Source organism: Periplaneta americana, chromosome 1 (assembly GCF_040183065.1).
Source record: "Periplaneta americana isolate PAMFEO1 chromosome 1, P.americana_PAMFEO1_priV1, whole genome shotgun sequence".
NCBI classification, from domain to species: Eukaryota; Metazoa; Arthropoda; class Insecta; order Blattodea; family Blattidae; genus Periplaneta; species Periplaneta americana.
The window spans coordinates 183720482-183741046 of record NC_091117.1 but is presented as its reverse complement, the minus strand read 5'-3'; the positions used below and the strand labels follow the sequence as shown (position 1 = coordinate 183741046).

Genomic DNA, 20565 nt, shown 5'->3' with positions numbered 1-20565 from the left:
TCTTCCAAGAAGACATTTCAATGCATCTCTTGAACAATAAATTAATCATCATCATCATTCACGACAAAATCAAATGTTTAGAATAATGATTTTTACATTATACAAAAATAAGGGAGAAAAATGGTGTGTGGATAAGCTTCAGAGCTTCTACCGCGTTGTCTTGATGTTATTGGCTGACGTTTCGACCGCTGTGTTGTGGCCATCTTCAGAGCAGTTGTTGGATAAGGAAATAGTCTGCCAGCTATTATATATATAGTAGTCTCGATGGGGGGAGTACTATATATATATAATAGCTGGCAGACTATTTCCTTATCCAACAACTGCTCTGAAGATGGCCACAACACAGCGGTCGAAACGTCAGCCAATAACATCAAGACAACACGGTAGACGCCCTGAAGCTTATCCACACACCATTTACACCAGCCGCAGAAGCCTACGCGAACACTTAAGGGAGAAAAATGCTCGAAGTGAAGAAAATTACGGGAGCTGGGAGACTGTCAAAAATTAGGGGCAAATACGAGAGGGTTTGCAACTTTAACTGTGACCGTTAGATCGCAGATCGACATGTTATAATCATGTAAGAACCCTACATTTTATTATTCATATGTCTAAAATGAGATCTCGAACATTTATACTCACCATTCTGCAATCTTCTTGTGACAACGCATGACACTGTTCTCAATGTCAATAGGATGGTAGCGCATGCCTCTTAACATCACTGTTTCATCCAGGGCACCCACTACAAATACAGCATCATGTAGCTCTGTAACAAAAGATTTACTGTTATAGCCCTTTAATATTCTTTAACAAAACTAAAGCCATATAGTCTGATCACAATTGTTCTGCTTTCTGAATACACACGTGGATGCACACACACATATAATATATTATTACTATGCTACAGCTTTTTTTTTGCTTCAAGTATGTCGTGAAATGGAAAGTTTTCAATGTTGTAGAACTACTTTGGGTCCATCTTCCTGCATACATACAAAATGGTTCACTTTCAATGCTTATTTTCAATCTGTGCACTGCATATTAATACATCACGAGGAACTGTTATACATGGAGGATTGTGGATCAGTAAGATTTTAATCTGATATGTTTCCACTCTTTACTAGCAAAGACCTCCAAAATTACTACTGCGATATCTGTTCTCAGGAGTTGAGGACAGAACAACGGCAGACCTGACATAGAATTTTTCCTTTATTCATGAGCAAATAAATCTTTTAATACTTAATGGGTGTTAGACAAGACTTGTAAAACTGAAATCAATATAACTTAATATATTCAGATAATGTGCCATGCTAACCATACGACCAGAGTGTCCTACTAGTTGTGAACATCCAGTTATGGTTCACAATCTTCACAAAAGAACAGAATAGGCCAGAGAGATCAACCCTTGAATTTGATGACGGTGATAGCGGCAGTAGCAGAAATATTATTTTATTTACGAACTTTCAATTGCAAAGCTTATAGAATCAAATTCAACATGGGCGATAAATTGTACCTGGAGCTTTCTATCAGAAACAGAGTTCTGAATTTCCAAGTCTGGACCTAGAAGTTGACTGTTACATTAAATTTACTATTGATAACGATGGTAAGGGAATATAAACAATACAGTTTAAAAGTACTGTGTCGAAACAGATCAATCAGAGCATAATAAACAATGTCAGGCAATGCGACCATGTGGACTATCACCCAATAAAAATCTCACTTCATTCCATAGCCATTTAATCCAACTCTGTTGCCAGAACAAATACCGGCTAATGTCTAACCTAGAAGCAATGTTTTGGATCAGAAACCACCAGTTCTAGTTATAACTATGGACTACACAATCTATATTTTATCGTCACACTTTAAATGGTCCAGAAAATCTACATCGTGATAATAACTAGGTTAGGCAAGCAGAACTTGGCGACAGTTGTAGCAGACATCCAGTGCTGGGCAGTATTTGAAATACATCTGTATTTTGTATTTTGTAATTTGTAAGAATTTTAGAAAGCATTTTGTATTTAAATACATAAAATTGGTGTATTTTGTATTTCAAATACTCAAAATACTTTCTTCTGAAACCCATTGTCGTAGCCTTTGATTTAATGCAAAATGAGAAGACGTGCTATTATGGCAAACTTTTGCCCACATGAATTTCCCTCCAAAACAGATTACATATTCTGTTATCTAGTAATCTATTCCAAGTAACTCCAGTCCTAATAAGTTCACTTTCATCAATATTTAAAGCAATGTTTTATCTGACCCCAGAAGCAAATTGAGTTATTTTGGCAGTTTGCTTCCACCCATCATTTAAGATGGATGGCTGGCTACCTGACACTGTCTTACCAAATGATAAGAAGAGGACACAGAATATGTGCGTGAAATCAGCTGGGCAGTTCTCTGCTGGATATGATCAAAACAACTCAAGTACAAAAAGAAAAGAACTTGTCTACTGCGGAGTATGAGCTCACACAATTCTTCAATTGCAAAGGGACAACCCTGTGCATTCTACAGAATTATCTAACAATGAAACAAGCTTTCTGCGCCTGTAGAAAGACTGTCCTGTTTTGCAGGATTTATTCATTCAGAAGCAAGGGGATCCTTATCTGATAAACTTTTTGAGAGAGTGTTTTTTTTTTTTTTTTTTTAAGGGAGCAGTAATTATTCATATATGGCATAATTTCATTGCTGACTGGGAAAAGGAAGAATGTTCAGTTACAGTGTTTATACAAAACTTCGAGGTAAAAATACTTAGATTTTCAGTAATATTCTTATTTCTTTGTATACTGTACAGAGTATTTGAAATACAAATGTATTTTGAGTATTTGAAATACAAATGTATTTTGGTTAATTTTTTTAAAGTATTTTGTATTTGTATTTCAAATACTATTCTTTGAAGTATTTTGTATTTGTATTTGAAATACTTGGATGTCAGTATTTTGCCCACTCCTGCAGACGTCACAATCCAGAGTACGTCACTCATCCCTTCTTTTAGCCCAATGTGTCATTGACATAGTAGGGTAGAGGGGATTTGTATTCACTATGTAGTGCTACATGGTTGCGAATGGATCATGGAGACGTCATTCAACACCGGTGGACTGTGGAAGGGGAACCAATGCTTTCCCCATGCTTCCACCCCTCTCTCTCCCAGTTCTGCAATCCCTGGACTAGGTAATGAAACACAAACTGTTAGCTCCTGCTCTTTGTGATGCTCAGTCAGCTCGTATGGAAACCATTCTTCATCCATACACTTTCCTCAATTTAAAAAATGTGTGAAGCTTGTTCCGTCACTTAGAGAACCTTTATTCAAGCACATTCATGTCTTCTTCAGTTCAAATTCGATAATGGCCTTCATACAGTGATACGAGATTATTGCTGAAAATTTTCAGCTGACTCAATTCCGTTTTTAAATTTCTTGAACTGCTGCTTTTTTGCCTATTGGTATCTCATTAAAGGCAAGATACATTTTTAGAGCAGTATCACTGCTTAGGTTTCGAGTTTTAACTCGTAAAGTAAAGAAGTTTGTATGATGCTCTTCGTCTCAACTATTTTGTCGTCTATTTATTAGCAATGAGCCAATAGTTTGACATTATTATATTTTTCCAAGAGATGCAACAAAAGATTGCTTTAGGCAGCCTTGCAAGATTCTTGTAGACTTACACACTTCAACTTGTTGCCAAAAAAACGAACAAACTTTCGTGTTCACCTATCATTTTCCATATCATTACAGATTATTATATAAAAATATTCATGATATACATAAACTATTTCATTATAAGCTGGCAGTACTGATACTGAAAGTTACAGTAGTATCAATGATGGTTGCGATAACAACAAACAAATAAAATAATAACAACAACAAGAACAATAAGGGTCCATAATAATAGAACAAGTACTGTATCTGAATTTAACTACCTTGGCTAAATAATATCTGAAACTACGATGGACGTTGACAGGAAACAGAAATAAAACCAGTTAAATGGTATTACTGGTATTAAAAGGAATTTTGGTAAACAAATGTCAGTGACTATAAAACTGAAACTGCATAATATAGTATCGAAACCTAACCTTTTATATGGCTGTGAAAGTTGGGTCTTAAAGTAAAAATGATAAAAATAAGTTAGAAGCTGCTCATATGGGATTTTTGAGACCTATATTGGGTTTAACAAGATTAGTTAGACAGAGAAACGTAATTATTAGGGAGAAATTAGGTGTTAGCAACAGTGTTGATAACATTTCCAATTATCAGTTACATTGGAGAGAACATATCAACCAAATTTTTCTAAATTGCCTCCTCATCTTGGCTTTTCAGTATCGACCAGATGCAAGTGAGATTTGGGAATACCAAGATGAATATGGCAAGACCAGAAACATAATTGTAATTTATAAAAAAACAGGATGAAGATCCTATTAATCTGGTTCATGATGATGATGATGATGATGATGATGATGATGAATATAATAGCATTGATGTCTTCATTTCTCTGTACTAGTCAAATATGTAGATCTAAATGGAAGAATGAAATAAACTAAGAGTACACATTTAAACACACATACAATGAATATAATACTGTGAACAAGCAATAGCAGTAAGGTTTCTAATTTTGATAACGGAAGGAAAACATATTTCAGAAAAAGGAATACTCATGATTCTCCCACAACTGGTTGCTATATACAAAGATCCCTTTACATGTGTACATGTTTTCCCGAATATCAATAAATATGGAATCTGAAGAAAAGCCTGTCTTCATTTATATCCAATTCAGTTGTTTTAATATGTAAAAAAATTATTATGATATCATTTCAAGTTCTCACAAACTGTTGGCATAATCACCTTCTCATTCATTCACACGTATGCATACACACCCTTACGAGAACAAGCACAAGTGTATACAAATGACCATTTCAAATCAATTGCACTCCTTACAAAACCACTCCGAAAAAATTACGTTAAAAATGCTTTCTTTTCAGTGAAACATACAGTGTAAGACTCTTTCTTTTGGAATATATATTTCCTATCAAAATTCTAATCTTAATGACAAAATCTTGTTTTCTTCCCTTGAATTTTTTCAGAATTTACTCAGGGTTCACTATTGAAAGTTGTCTAATTAGTGTACATTATTAATTTTTATATCACTAACAATACAGCACAAAGTACCATTTGAAATCAATTGCTTTCCCTACAAAACCACTCCGAAAAAATTACGTTAAAAATGCTTTCTTTTCAGTGAAACATACAGTGTAAGACTTTTTCTTTTGGAATATATATTTCCTATCAAAATTCTAATCTTAATGAAAATGTTTTCTTCCCTTGAATTTTTTCAGAATTTACTCAGGGTTCACTATTGAAAGTTGTCTAATTAGTGTATATTATTAATTTTTATATCACTAACAATACAGCACAAAGTACTGGAAGTAAAGTGCAAAATGTAACGTTTTATAATGGCAATATTCTATAGTGGAGTCGCTGTAGTTTAAAGCATCTAGTCAAAAAAGCAGTGCAAATCAGCTAAGTTGAAGGTAGCATGAGATTCGCTACTGGTGACGTTATACCATTGGAGGGAGTTGCAGCATTGTCACATTTATTGTTATACGATCAGCTAGCAGAGTTCCACACAAATGACGAAGAGAGAAAATACTGCCAGGAGCAGATTTACAGTATAATTTGTAAGGACAATTAATTTCTTAGAGTTATAATTATAAATTAAAAATTATAATACGGATAATCATTGAATAATTATTGTGCCATTGCAATCCGAAATGATAGCAAGAAAACCTCAGGCACTTTTGCTAACCTTCCTCTCACTGACGACACACAGTTATAAAAATCCAACATAGTACATAATTTATACATTGTTGGTCTTCTTGTAAACTAATTCAAAAACAGTTTCGAAAGAGTAACATTATCTAGCTAAATTGTATATGTATTGCTATGAAAAATATTTTAATCTTTCAATTGCTTCATTCTGCAGTGAACTCTATATACTATATATATACATATACAAGGTGTTAAAAAAAGGGAGTATAATATTTTGAGAGGTAGTATTCATAAAAAAACAAGAAAAAAAGTCTAATAGACATAGGTCCTAAAATTAATGTCTTTGAAGAAACAAGGACTATGAAATTATTGGTATTGTACAACTATCTTCTATTGTAAGTTAAGAAAAAAGGCTCTCATATTTTGAGAGGAGGTAATATTCATAAAAACAAAAATAAAAAAATCTAATGGATATGGGTCCTAAAATTAATATCTTTGAAGAAACAAAGACTGTGAAATTAGTATTGTAACAACAGCATATCTTCTAATGTGACCTCTTTGCTCGTTTCTTATTGCAATCAGAAAACAAAAGAGCAAACAGGCAGATATGACATACCCGAAAAGAAACAGAAACTAGCAAAGAGCTTACATTTAAAAGATACAGTATTTTTAGAATATCAATTTTACACTCTTTGTTTCTTCAAGATATAAATTTTAGAGCCCATGTCTATTAGATATTTTTTTCCTTTTTAATGAATTCTACCTCCTCTCAAAATATCAGATGCTTTCCTCTTAATGCCCTGTATATATAAATATTGGCAAGAACCAGGCAGAAATTTCTGTCCCTATTTACAGAGTGAACCGTAAGTAATGTCATTTAATTTCAGGGGTTATTCTTTGAGATATTTCAAACAAAAAAAGTTTAATACAATTTTGCTCATTTTGGTTTTCCTTTTAGAGATAAACTTTTTTTTTATATAAAACATTTCATAGTGTGTTCTGGGAAAACGATTGATTGAATTCCCAATATGCTCAGCCAATTTAACCCCTTCAGGCCTGATGTACATTATAGTGTACATTGTTTCTTTATTAGAATGTCTTCGATCTTTTAAATATTTTGAAAAATTCAATGTGATAGGAATGGAGAATATTATTTTTGAAACATTTCTATACCTGAATTAAAAATAAAATTTAAAATTTTGGGGCCCCAGGGGCAGTGGCGGTTCCTCTATATGAGCACAGGAGCACGTGAACACTTTAAAAACCAACAATAATCGTACGTATTACTGTATTAATATTATTACATCTATTACTTTCCAATGTGTAATGACCAGGGAAAGGATTTATATGTAAATACATATTTACTTATAAAGCTAATATAATTTATATTTTGCATTATCTTTATGTTTCACAATGTGTAGGGTTGAAAAATCCTACTTTTATTTTCCATATTTTTCCATATTTTAGAGTTTAGTACATATTTTCGTTAATTTCCATATATTTTCCATATTTCATATAAAACAGTCCATATTATATTAGGTTTAACAATAAAACAAAACAAAATTCCATTAACTTTTAAAAATACATTTCAACAATAGAGATTTAAACACATGTTCAGTAATCCCTTTAACATCAGAGTTATTTGAAAATTAGCAGTCCTATCAACAATGGGAAAGTAAGTTACAAAACTGTATTAATTTAATTTAAAATTTTTAACAGACTTCAGTTGTGCAGCTCAACAGTTAAATGCCAGTCAGAGTACACATAGGTTCAGTTTTGTAAATCATACTATAAAGACGGTAAATATGCCAAAAGTACGTCATTCAGTCAATTTAAAATCAAAACTAACAAGTTACATTTCAGAATTTAAAGAAGATGGTTTATCAACTGACAATAAAATATTATTTTGTAATTTGTGTCAGTGTGCAGTATCATCTACACAAAAGTTCCTGGTGCAACAACACATTACAACTAGTAAACATCAGGCCAACAAACAACTAAATTCCAAGCAGAGACAATTGTTTTTAACACAACCAACAACATCGAATGTAAGATCTGAGTTTAACATCGACCTGTGCCGTTCTCTCATCTCTGCTGATATTCCTCTCTACAAACTAAAGAATAAGGTCTTCAGGGAATTCCTTGAAAAATATACTCAACATACAATCCCGGATGAGTCAACACTTAGGAAGACGTATGCTCCATCCATCTACGATGAGACAATACAGAAGATAAGAGATGAAATTAAAGATAGTTCAATTTGGGTTTCCATTGATGAGACTCCCGACAAAGAAGGTAGACTTGTTGGTAATGTAGTTATCGGTTTGTTAAGTGAACAATATTCTGAACGAATTCTTTTACATTGTGATGTTCTAGAAAAGTGCAATAACAAAACTATAGTTAAACTGTTCAACGAAGCTATGGGTATCCTGTGGCCAAAGGGTATTATGTACGATAATGTGTTATTCTTTATTAGCGATGCTGCCCCTTATATGGTCAAAGCTGGACAAGCATTATCTGTTGTATATCCTAAATTGACTCATTTTACTTGTGTGGCGCATGCATTTCATCGTGTGGCAGAAGTGGTCAGAGACAATTTCCCTAAAGTAGATTTGTTGATTTCATCAGTGAAAAAAGTATTTCTCAAAGCTCCCAGTAGAGTTAACGTGTTGAAAGAAATGTACCCTGAAATTCCATTGCCACCAAAGCCAATTTTAACTAGATGGGGTACATGGCTAGAAGCAGTTGAATATTATGCCGAACATATAGACTCTATTAACAATGTTCTCCTTGCATTGGACTCTGAAGATGCAGTCTCAATTGATACTGCGAAAACAGTTACCTGTGACATAAGTGTGAAGAATGACTTAGCTCACATTCAGCATACATTTTCATGCATCATAAAAACGCTCAAAAGTCTCCAAAATAGGCACCTTTCACTATCTGAAAGTTTTGAAATTATAAATAGTACTGTGGAACAACTGAATCGTGGTAGAGGTAAAGTTGCAGATGCAGTAAGAGCTAAGGTGGACACTGTACTTTCAAAAAACCCTGGATATGAAGAACTACAAAAGGTTGTTGCTGTGATGAGTGGTGAATCAACAGTGAAGATTAACTTGGACTTATCCCCAGCAGACATTGTGAAATTGAATTATGTACCAGTTACTTCTTGTGACGTCGAACGCTCTTTTAGTCAGTATAAATCTATCCTCAGAGACAATAGAAGAAGATTCACTTTTCAGCACTTGAAAGAAATGTTTGTAACCTATTGTTATGGTAACAGACAATAAAAATTGTGTTTTGTTGAAACTACATTGGAAGATAAGGTACGTCCATTATATTTTTTGTTTAGTTTGATTAAAATGTACCAATATTTAACGTACATAGTCATTTTTTTATAATTTTAAGTCCATATTTAATTCCATATTTTGGTAAAAATCCATATTTAATTCCATATTTTGGTAAAAATAACTACATATATATTTACATATTTCATATATTTTTAGTCCATATAAATCCGTTCCCTGGTAATGACGTTCCAACATATTTCGTCTCGAGAGAATGTCCCGTTCGTGTGTCGTGTGTCTTTAAATCTCTATTGGACAGATTGACAGCAGTTCGCACAATTTTTCCGTAGCAGGGTGGGATAGCCTCAGGCGAGAATATTTTCTGGTTTGTTACAATGGTTACAATAGCTCTTCTCGCACAGGTCTTAACGTGCTAGTGACAGAGAAACAGAGATGCTCCATCTCCCTTGGGTCTGGCATCCAGTTCCTTTCTCCCTCTTTCCTCGTTTTCTCTCTTTACTGTTTCTTTTCAAAATACTGATACGCACGGGTGCTGATTCTGTTGTCTTTTGTTCAACAAAGTAAGTAACACACGTATGTAAAGTTGTGAGGGTGTTAAATTAAGAGAAGATTAAAATATTCCTCCGTAGCACAATGACATAAGAGCAATTAAGTACATTGGCTATGTTGGCCGTGGAAAAAAACTTGTTAACAACATTAGAGTTATTGATAAATTTGCATCTCTCAAAACTAGGCGCATGGAGTTTCTCTACAAATAAATCTAGATCTTCAACAACAGCAGTGAAGGTGAGTCCTATGAATTAATTTTACTCTACTCTTGTTTAATGGTTTTAATTTTGGTGTATATGCGTAGATTTGGTACATGCATATTAGAACTCGTGTATCTCTGACGTGTGACTCACCTATACGAGAATACCCTACCTATATCAGTGTGTTCATTACCAATATTTTTTTTTGTGAACACCCATCCAAGAAAGGCACGAGCCGCCACTGCCCAGGGGTCAAAATTGTTCCCAAATTTTGATTTTCTGTGACGACTTGATTTGGGAATTTTGGATCCCCAGAATGATTATGTGACCAGTTTTTTTCTCCAATTTTTTTAAAATATAAATTCAGGTCTGAAGGGGTTAAGAGAGCAATGTATTATTATAATAACTAATTGAAAGACTTTTACTTTTGTCCTTTAAAAATGCAGAAATTTTATCTGAACAAATGTTAACTTTTCGTTCTGCAAAGGAATTCTACAATGTTACAGTTGTTCGGATCAAATTTATATATATTTAAAGGACAAAACTAAAATTCTTTCAATCATTTATTATCATAATACATTGTTCTCTTAAATTGACTGAGTATATTGGGAATTAAAACACCTGCTTTCCCAAAACATGCTATGGAATGTTTCTTATAAAATAATTTTTATCTCCAAAAGGAAACAAAAACCAGCAAAATTGCATTAAACGTTTTTATTTTAAAAATCTCAAGGAATAATCCCCTGAAATTAACGACATTCCTTACAGTTCATCCTGTATACCTGCAAAAGTTCAACATAACCTCTTCTACTTCCTAAACTAAACACTTGAAATTAAATTTAATAGAATTAAAAGCTGATTAGACATACCGGTAATCTGTTAAACTGCTTACTAACCAGACAATATAAATACTTTGAAGATATTCGTACACCTAAATTATGATCATGAATTTATTGCATATTGTACTTATGAATCACGTCAGAAATGCTACACCAAGTTTGCTGTAATCATTATTGGTCAGAGAGGTGTCGATGTCACTATCACTGTCGGAACTGCTACCAGAACTACTATTTAAATTTCCCAGATTAATAATAAGATTTTCTACCTGAACTACGAGCATACACACTTCTCTCATGTAGTTAACAAAGAGCTATGATGGCTCCTGCGCAAATTCGGCAACCATGCGACCGTGTGACACCAGCTTGTAACAACAGTATAGTAGACAGAGCCATGCCGGAAACTATGACAGTTCAACTATAACATTATCGTAATTTATAAGTTATGTTAAAATTTTCTGTAAACTTTCACACTTCACACTGTTTTCTATAATAGTAGTACTGACAAAAACGTATTCCTTTCACTCCCCTTTAATCACAGACGCAGAATTATGACAGACTAAGATTTATGTTTACTAATTGTTCATTCAATTTCTTTATATATTGTAATAAGATATGTTTAAAATATTCCTTACCTTTTACCCATCAAGCTGCCTCGATACATAAAGCATGCATACAGACAGATTATAGGCACAATAAAGGAAAAAAAGTCTGAGGGTAAACTTACAAAAGTAAACAAGTGCAGCAACAATAAAAATCAAATACAGAGTAGGTTCTGCAACAAGGTGTTTAAAACAACTCAATGAACTGAACATATGGCACAAATGCTCATTTATACCAACTACGTGACTTCTTCGTAAATTCATTAGCAAATAAATGTCCCTTTCAATAATTAAGTTCTTATAAAATATGTATGACTATTAAGGTACATTCTAAGCAAACCAACAACATGATTTATGAGGAGCATGAACACAATAGGCCTACCTATAATAATTAATGTAATTACCTTAAGTTAAATTTCATAAGAATTTGATTTAGTCCATGCATTAGGTATTAAAAATTACATTTCTTTCTTTTCAAGCAAAATTGTGAAGTATTATGACATGGGTTGCATTTTTCTTTTTGTCGTGACTTACAGAACAACACTAAAACATCCGAAATGAATTCCATAATAAAAGACAACGTAAATATTAAAAGCCACTTTTGACTTTCAGTATGTTATGATTCTTGCAAATTTTCGAATGGAATTAAAATAAGCAAATAATGATCTCTTATCCAACTTACAATCAACCAGGAACTAATTCTCAAGAGAAGTACTATCAGCTAAAATGTCAGTTGATGCATTTGCTAATGAAACATACAACAAACGAAAATGCAATGATCATAAAATAATACAGACTCTACAATTCGATTAAAAATATTAATTTTAAGAGTTAATAAAGATATAATTGCGTCTTTTCTATGAAGTTCTAAAAGGTTACTAAGTAATAATTGCAACATTTTTTATTGCCTCCATTACTTTATTTATGTGGAAAGGATAAATAATTTAACTAGCATGAGCAATTTCATTGCTCAATAACTTGAAAATGTTAATTGTTATATGTTCTTCCAATACATTTCTCCAACAAAAGAACCAGATTTCTATTACGTAATATCTTAATCGGGGAATAAATAACATAATTTATGCCAAGGAAACAATATTTTGTGTGTTTCCAATTACAATTGAATTGACTTATTTTGAATTATTTTTATTTTGATAAAAAAACCTTTTCTTTATAAAACAATTTTCTGAGGTACCGTATATAATTTAGAAGATAAATCCAAAGTATTAATTATATAGATGTAACCAAGATGTATTATTATTAAATTAATGTTCAGGCAGTTGACAATTTGCCATTTGCCTTCTTAGTTCCCAATACAGCATAATATATAAGTCCCGTTTTGTCTCTTCTCCCTTTATAGATCTCTTGGATATGGAACAACAAGTTTTGATGGTGAAATCATTGCAATAAGTGAAAGTCTCAGGAATCTTCTATGCCACATCAATAAATTTAGGAATGCAGTTATATTGTCAGACTCCAAAGCAGCTATTCTATCAATCGTCTCTAAACACACACCTTCATCTCAAACAGCAGAAATAACTAAAATGCTCTCTCAATTAATATCACTCAATAAAAGAATTGTATTCCAATGGATACCATCCCATTGTGGAATCCTGGGAAACGAGAATGCGGATGCTTTAGCAAAGAAGGGCAGCACTGCTACTTACAGATCTGTTACTAAATCTACGTATTACTCTGTGAAGAGATTTATTAAATCTACATACTTAGACTTCAACAAACAAAATTTGATAACTCAATCCCAAGGGAAAAAATGGAACTCCCTGCATCAAAATCCACAGTTAATTCCCGATTTACCACGAAAATCGTCTGTAGCTGCATTTAGATTGGCAACAGGCCATGATTGTTTGGCCAAACACCTGCATAGAATTGGAATATATCAGTCCCCTAACTGCCCATTGTGCAACTCAAACCAAGAAATGGATTCGGAACGCCTCAAAATCTGTGCTTCATTGGCTGGTCATGATAATATCTTTGAAAAATAATGGAGTGCAAGAGGTCAAATGACTTTATTGTCAAACGCCTGGCATTAGAAAACAACAACATAAGTCCCGTTTACAGTTACGTAAATTTTCACAGTGAAGATATTCGCTATTCATAATAGATTCAGCTTCATGAAACAAAATGCTTTCCGGTGATGGCAGGGTGGAAAACTGCTATAAATGGGCAGCCAGACAGTCATGATCTGTAGACATCTGGAACACTGCCACAACATTCCATCTTGGTTAATCCAGTACCAATAATTTGTCTTCTATTAAAACCTTCCAAACTTTTCACTCACTCACAGCTTCAATACTGTGAAGGGATTCCTCTATGATTTTGAATTAATAATTCGTTTAATACCATGATATGTGAGGGATTTGCAATTAGTTGTATGATTGTACCCATTTTTGCCATAAAGTCGCTTTTTCATTTCAAAACAATCTGCAATGAGATGTTCTGAAGAATTTTAATTTGCTATTGAACCTGCTTCATCTGGTTTGTCTTAGGCTCATGAATTTTGGCTACTGCATCAATTGCAGCTTTGGAGTCAAAAAATGTAACAGCTTTGTTAAAACTGTTTAAGTGAATTTTTTTTGCTTTCATGAATTTCTCATGGCTGTCTTGCTTCCTAAAACTTCCTATAATTCTTGTTTGTATTCTATACAATGACATTCTATCAATGACAAAGGAAATGCAATATTATCCAAATTAGCTTTTCTTAATTATATCTTTCTTTCATTTACTGAACTTTTTGAACAAAACCCATCCGTATTTTTTTTAAATTTTGATACTATTCCGATTTTACAACCATTTTTATCATCAGGCAATCTCAACATTTATTGATACTGTGACAGTGTCAGTATTCAAACATCTGTTCCAATTGTTTGATTTCTTAAAGCAATTCTAATAGAATTTATGGGAGTTAGTCTGACTCCATCAGTAATCAGTCTCATTGCTTGATTCTGAACAATCTCTAACATTTTAATATCCTTCGAAGTAGCAGGAATCAAAATTTAAACGTGGTGAAAATTGTAGCAAAAGTCGATATGTTACATTAGAACAATCCTGGACTTAAGAGTATCTTGAATTTATAAAACGTGGTCTGTTCTTCATGGTGCATATATCCAATTAATACTGGCAATTGATTCCACTGAATTCACAGAGAAAAGTGAGTGGACTATGATTTCACTCATCATGTCCTATACTAAGGCATCATTTTAAATTCCTATAAAGTTTCAAAGAACATTTAAACAGGAAAAATTTAAACTGCATATAATATGAATTTTGATTTTCAAGTACCTTATAAAAGTTACGTTCCAGTTAAAGTTATGTCATAGTTCATCCTATACTGTACACTTCTTAGTTGATGTATTTTGCCTTGGTGTAAATGAGCATTAATTGTAAAAATATACAGCACAACTACCAGTCACGTCTCACACAGATATTCACAGGACTTGTATGGAATATTCTGATGTAAGGGAAACAGTCAGTAACAAATGATTTTATCAGCAATATTTTAAACATTTTAAAATAGTAAATACATAGACGTGATTATTGTTCCTCATTCAAAGAAGAACAAGGGACTTGTTACATGTACAGTAACCACCAAGGACAAGTAAAACAAATTATTGTGCATCTGTGTATATATCTACAGTGTGCAAATGTGCTAATGAGAAAGGATATGTAGTTTCAGTGGGTATCCACTGGTTAGATTAATCGGAAAGAGACAAAACTGGTCGAACTGTGTTCCTAGTGTAGTCAAGGTCGGCTGCCATGAGTCATGCTAGCTGAATACTGGTTTTGTATGCAGTTAAGTTGTGAGTGTGGTGCTACTTTGACATGTTTATCTCTCTCTGAGTAGTTCATTGTATAATATTGTGAGAATTCGATATGATTTAGAAAAAGAATAACGATTGGGACAGTTACGTGAAAAAACATTCTTACAAATCCTGCAAGAGGAAATTTTGTCGTAATATATGTTCTAACATAACAAAGAATTTTAAATTAATGAAAAAAGTTCGAACACATAGTATATAATTATAGACAAAAACTATAAAAGATATAAGCTCAATCTCATTTTAACAGAGGAAAAACATGACAACATAGGGTACGGATTACAAAATAAACTTCATGGAGTTCCTTGCAAGCTTTTCAACAGGATTAACACATGTTTAAAAGCAGAGAGTGAACACTTCGATCGTCCGATGTAATGATGAGTACCATTTCATTATTTGCAATAATTAATTAATATAAGTATACTAGTTAGTAAAACAATAACATCCAAATGGTGTACAGCTTTACCAACGGTAAAACACTGCTGGACCAACGTGACTGATGGACACCCATCATCATCATCATCATCATCATCATCATCATCATCATCATCATATACACTAATTTTTTTAAATAATTTCGTCATGTTTCATTCATTCATTGGCAAAATAATATATGTAACATTTCTATGTAAAATTACATTACATTTGAATAATATCATCACCTACTTTCATAATCACAATTCTGAACAAGAACATCTACATGAATTACTTTTATATTATATCACTAAAGTTATAATATAAGTGAAAGATTATTATTTTTTTTAATTCGAGTCAGTAAAACAGGGAATTTATATTCATTCAGTAAATAATAATGTTTCGTTATAAATTTATTTCTCTGATGTTCAGGAATAATTCTTATAGAGGGGTGTCTGCCACAAATTATATTCGCAATGATTTTCTTTTTTTTTCTACTCACAACGAAAGAGTTCATTTTTTCTATTGCGTCAGTAGGCCTAGTTCATAACAAGAAATTGAGATAGAATAGATATTTTAATCTTCGTTTTTAGAATATGAGTACAAATAAAACTTGAACTCATCATGTCTACTCTTTTTTTACTATTTATATTCAGGTTTCACTTCAGAGATACTTTTTCATACTAGCTCTGTGGATTTTTAATTTTGTGGTATTACATAAGTTTACCAGGAATTCCTCTCTGTGACACGATTTATGTAATTGTATAACTAAATTTTAACTAATTGATTAACTAGTGGATTTACTCGTATTAATTATGTAAGATTTGTGCAGCTTACAGCTGTTTCAGTGCTTCACGCACCATCAGAGCCTACTAGATCACAGCGTCATCTCGAACTTCTCTGCCTGTTATGTGGGTGCGTTTGATTGTTGAGAATTTGATCGGGGTGTGTTTTGGTGTGTTTGTATATTTCGTATTGTTCTAATGGGTTGAGTTTTTGGTTCTTGGGTTGTATGTGTAGGATTTCCATGTCCCCATTTATATTATTGTATGTATGGTTAGCATTGGTTATGTGATCGGCGTATGTAGATGTATTGTGTCCTCTGGTTATTGCTTTAATGTGTTCTTTGTAGCGTGTTTGGAATGATCTGCCTGTCTGTCCTATGTAGAACTTGTCGCAACTATTACATGTGAGTTTGTATACACCTGTGTGATCGTATTTATTTATTTGTGTTTTTTGTGTGTTGAGATGTCTTTGTAGTGTGTTTTCTGTTCTGTATGTTATGTTGTATTTCTGCTTTCTGAATGAAGATGCGATCTTATGTGTGCTTTTGTTTTCATATGTTAGTGTGATGTATTTCTTATGTTCTTGTGTTTGTGTTGTTTTTTGCGTGTTTTTATATTTGTTAAATTTATGTTTTGTCTTTCTTATGATGTTGTCTATTATGTTTGGATTGTATCCATTTTCTTGTGCTATGTATTTGATTGTGTTCACTTCTTCATTGTAGTGTTGTTGGCTCATGGGTATGTTGAGTAATCTGTGTACCATTGTCCTGAATGCAGCATGTTTGTGTTGTATGGGGTGGTTAGATGTGTTTTGTATGTGTGTGGTGGTGGTGGTGGTGGTTGGTTTTCTGTATATTTTAAAGGTGTGTTTATTGTCGATTTTTGTTATGGTGATGTCTAGGAAATTTATGGAGTTGTTGTTTTCAAGTTCTAGTGTGTATTGAAGTTTTGGGTGTAATTTGTTTATGTATTGGTGTAGTTTGTGTATTTGTCTTTTGTTTCCTTTGTATAGTATGAGTATGTCGTCTACGTATCTATGCCAGTATATTATGTTGTCTAAATTTTAACATCTACATCATTATAATTTCTCTGTCTGTGTGTCTCTCTGTGTCTCTGTCTGTCTGTGTGTGAGTGAGTGAGAAAGAGAGAGAGAACGTTGACACTTGTTCAAGAATTTTATATTTCAATTTTCACTCTCAGTAAATTTTTACGTCTTTCATTAATTTTAAATTAGTTTCATTTAAAATTATTCATTATTATTATAGAAACTTACAGGATTAAAATAGTATCAAATTTAATATTCAGTGCATAATGCAGTTTAGTGCATATCTCTTATTCGGGGAGAGGACATGAGGAGTGGATATCAGTACATGAGAGATGGCTGGCAGTGTGCAAGTGCTAAGAAGCTGGTGGGCTGCCAGACCTGATGTGGCCGAGGCAGCTGTGGCGGCAGCATGGCAGTGCTGGGAAGCAGGAGTGTCTTCCTCCTCACCTCCGCTTGCAGCATCACCCTGCGGTTGGCTGATGGCCGTCGTAGAGCCACCCAGTAGTGTAGTCGTGCCAGACAGCTGCGATCCCTGCTGCTGGGAACACTCTGTTCTTCGAAGGAAACCCAAGTAGCCTGTCCGAGCATACACTTCACCCGTATTTCCAGTCACCAAGCGCGCATTGAAGTGGTCTGCATAGTCACTCTCATCACCATATATAGTGAAATAGCCACTTGCATTGTGACTTGACTGCACCCATATCTGTAAACATTTAAACATATATTTTTGTTACAGTTATGTGAGTACAGATGCGAAAATAAGAATATATAAATCACTTTTTAGATCTTTCCTGATTTATACTACAAACAAAAAGTAGATAAAACGAGACACCACTGAAATAAATGTATTAAGAAAAATGTGAAAAAGCAGACATGGCAATCAGAAATGAAAAATCAGATAAAAGTGTAAAATACGAAGGGTATTAATATCATAATATATATTTTTGTTTTTGTCTAATAGGAAAGAATATTTAGACTTACAAAATATTAGTAACAGTCAGAAAGAGGTTAGCTTAGCACTGTTTCAAGCACAATCACTGAACAGTCAACAGTGTAAGCAAATATGAATCATGTTCACTGCAGTCCTACTTTGTTTGACAAATAAATACACTGTACATAAGCACTAACTCAAAAGGAAAAAAAAAAAAAGAAAGAAATACAATGAAATGAAACACTGGAAAACAATGGACAAAATGATATCAAACCATACAAGGAACAGAGACATCAGCAACAATGAAGTATTTAGGAGATTGGATAATGGCTTCAGAATGGTTCGTTCGTTCATTCATTCATTCATTCATTCATTCATTTCATTCATTCATTCAGTGTTCTGCACAAGGGCATATCTTTCACTGCAGCTTTCTCCAATCTTTTCTATTTTCTGCCTTCCTCTTTGTCTCCTCAGATGACCCATATATCTTTATGTCGTCTATCATCTGATATCTTAGCAACAGGCATCTATAATGAACACCGATCAAAATACCCCTCATTTCTAATGAAAAACAAGAACTGAAAAGACTACAGTGGACTATAGTTGACTTTATGTTGTCAGCAAACAGCTGGATATATTAAGAAGATTGACTGATTGATCTGATATCTTCTTCTGCCCCGAACTCTTCTACCATTCACCATTCCTTCCAGTGCAACCTTCAGTAGGCAGTTTCTTCTCAGCCAGTGACCCAATCAATTCCTTTTCCTCTTCCTGATCAGTTTGAGTACCATTCTTTCTTCATCCACTCTTTCCAACAAAACTTCATTTCTTATTTTGTCTGTCCACTTCACACATTTCATTCTTCTCGTATATGAAATGGCACCTGACAGAATTTCGAAAAACTTCTTTTACACAACAAACACTTTCAAACCAACTCTCTAGCTCTTTGTATGTGCACATTGGCTTGACGTTGACCAGTTAGTTTTCCGATTAACATGTACTCTTTTCTATCAGAGACAAGTTCTTTCCACTAGAATTTTTTCTTCTTGTTTATTATTATTATTATTATTATTATTATTATTATTATTATTATTATTATTTCGTAGGCCTGGAAATACAATAATAATAATAATAATAATAATAATAATAATATGATGGTGGCAGTGGTGTCCAAGGCGATGGTGATGGATGACGACAATGATAACAATACAATAATAATACCGGTAATAATAATAATGGTGGCGGTGGTGGCAGCAGTGGCAGTGGTGACCAACAACGATTAAGATAATAATAATAATAATAATATGATGGTGGCAGTGGTGTCCAAGGCGATGGTGATGGATGACGACAATGATAACAATACAATAATAATACCGGTAATAATAATAATGGTGGCGGTGGTGGCAGCAGTGGCAGTGGTGACCAACAACGATTAAGATAATAATAATAATAATAATAATAATAATAATAATAATAATATGATGGTGGCAGTGGTGTCCAAGGCGATGGTGATGGATGACGACAATGATAACAATACAATAATAATACCGGTAATAATAATAATGGTGGCGGTGGTGGCAGCAATGGCAGTGGTGACCAACAACGATTAAGATAATAATAATAATAATAATATGATGGTGGCAGTGGTGTCCAAGGCGATGGTGATGGATGACGACAATGATAACAATACAATAATAATACCGGTAATAATAATAATGGTGGCGGTGGTGGCAGCAGTGGCAGTGGTGACCAACAACGATTAAGATAATAATAATAATAATAATAATAATAATAATAATAATAATATGATGGTGGCAGTGGTGTCCAAGGCGATGGTGACGGATGACGACAATGATAACAATACAATAATAATACCGGTAATAATAATAATGGTGGCGGTGGTGGCAGCAGTGGCAGTGGTGACCAACAACGATTAAGATAATAATAATAATAATAATAATAATAAACGTAGGAACAAAAATGAGAAATTGTAGAAAGGCACGTGTCTTTGTACCCCTTGATACTGGATACTCGACTCTGATCAGAGGTATCTATAATCATTACAGTGGTAAAAGCTGTTAACGAAATCTTGAGACTGCAGTTTTCAAAGGCCTCATAAAAGAAAGAGTGACTCAGTTCGACAACAAGAGACTTACAACCAAAATCGATGCAGAAGGAAAGACAAAGATGAGGAAGAAAAAAGGAAAAGGAAGAATGGAAGTGGAAAATTATGCAACTATTGTAAGCTGAATAGACATTCGATATAGCATATCCTAAGCTAATTAACTTGAGCTGAAAGGCATTAATTGA

General features: G+C 33.4%; 1 protein-coding gene across 15 annotated transcripts in view; it reads right to left on the bottom strand.

Annotated features, from left to right (window-relative positions):
- DIP2 (disco-interacting protein 2) overlaps window positions 1–20565 on the bottom strand; it is a 686249-nt gene that overhangs the window by 6325 nt on the left and 659359 nt on the right. For 14 of the 15 annotated variants that reach the window (XM_069833532.1, XM_069833546.1, XM_069833586.1 and 11 more), the window contains 2 exons: window positions 17703–18027; window positions 640–763 (listed from right to left, as the gene is read on the bottom strand). In XM_069833532.1, the coding sequence (XP_069689633.1) occupies window positions 640–763; window positions 17703–18027 (449 nt within the window). The remainder of the gene's footprint in view (window positions 1–639; window positions 764–17702; window positions 18028–20565) is intronic. The other variant, XM_069833554.1, reaches the window with a different exon arrangement.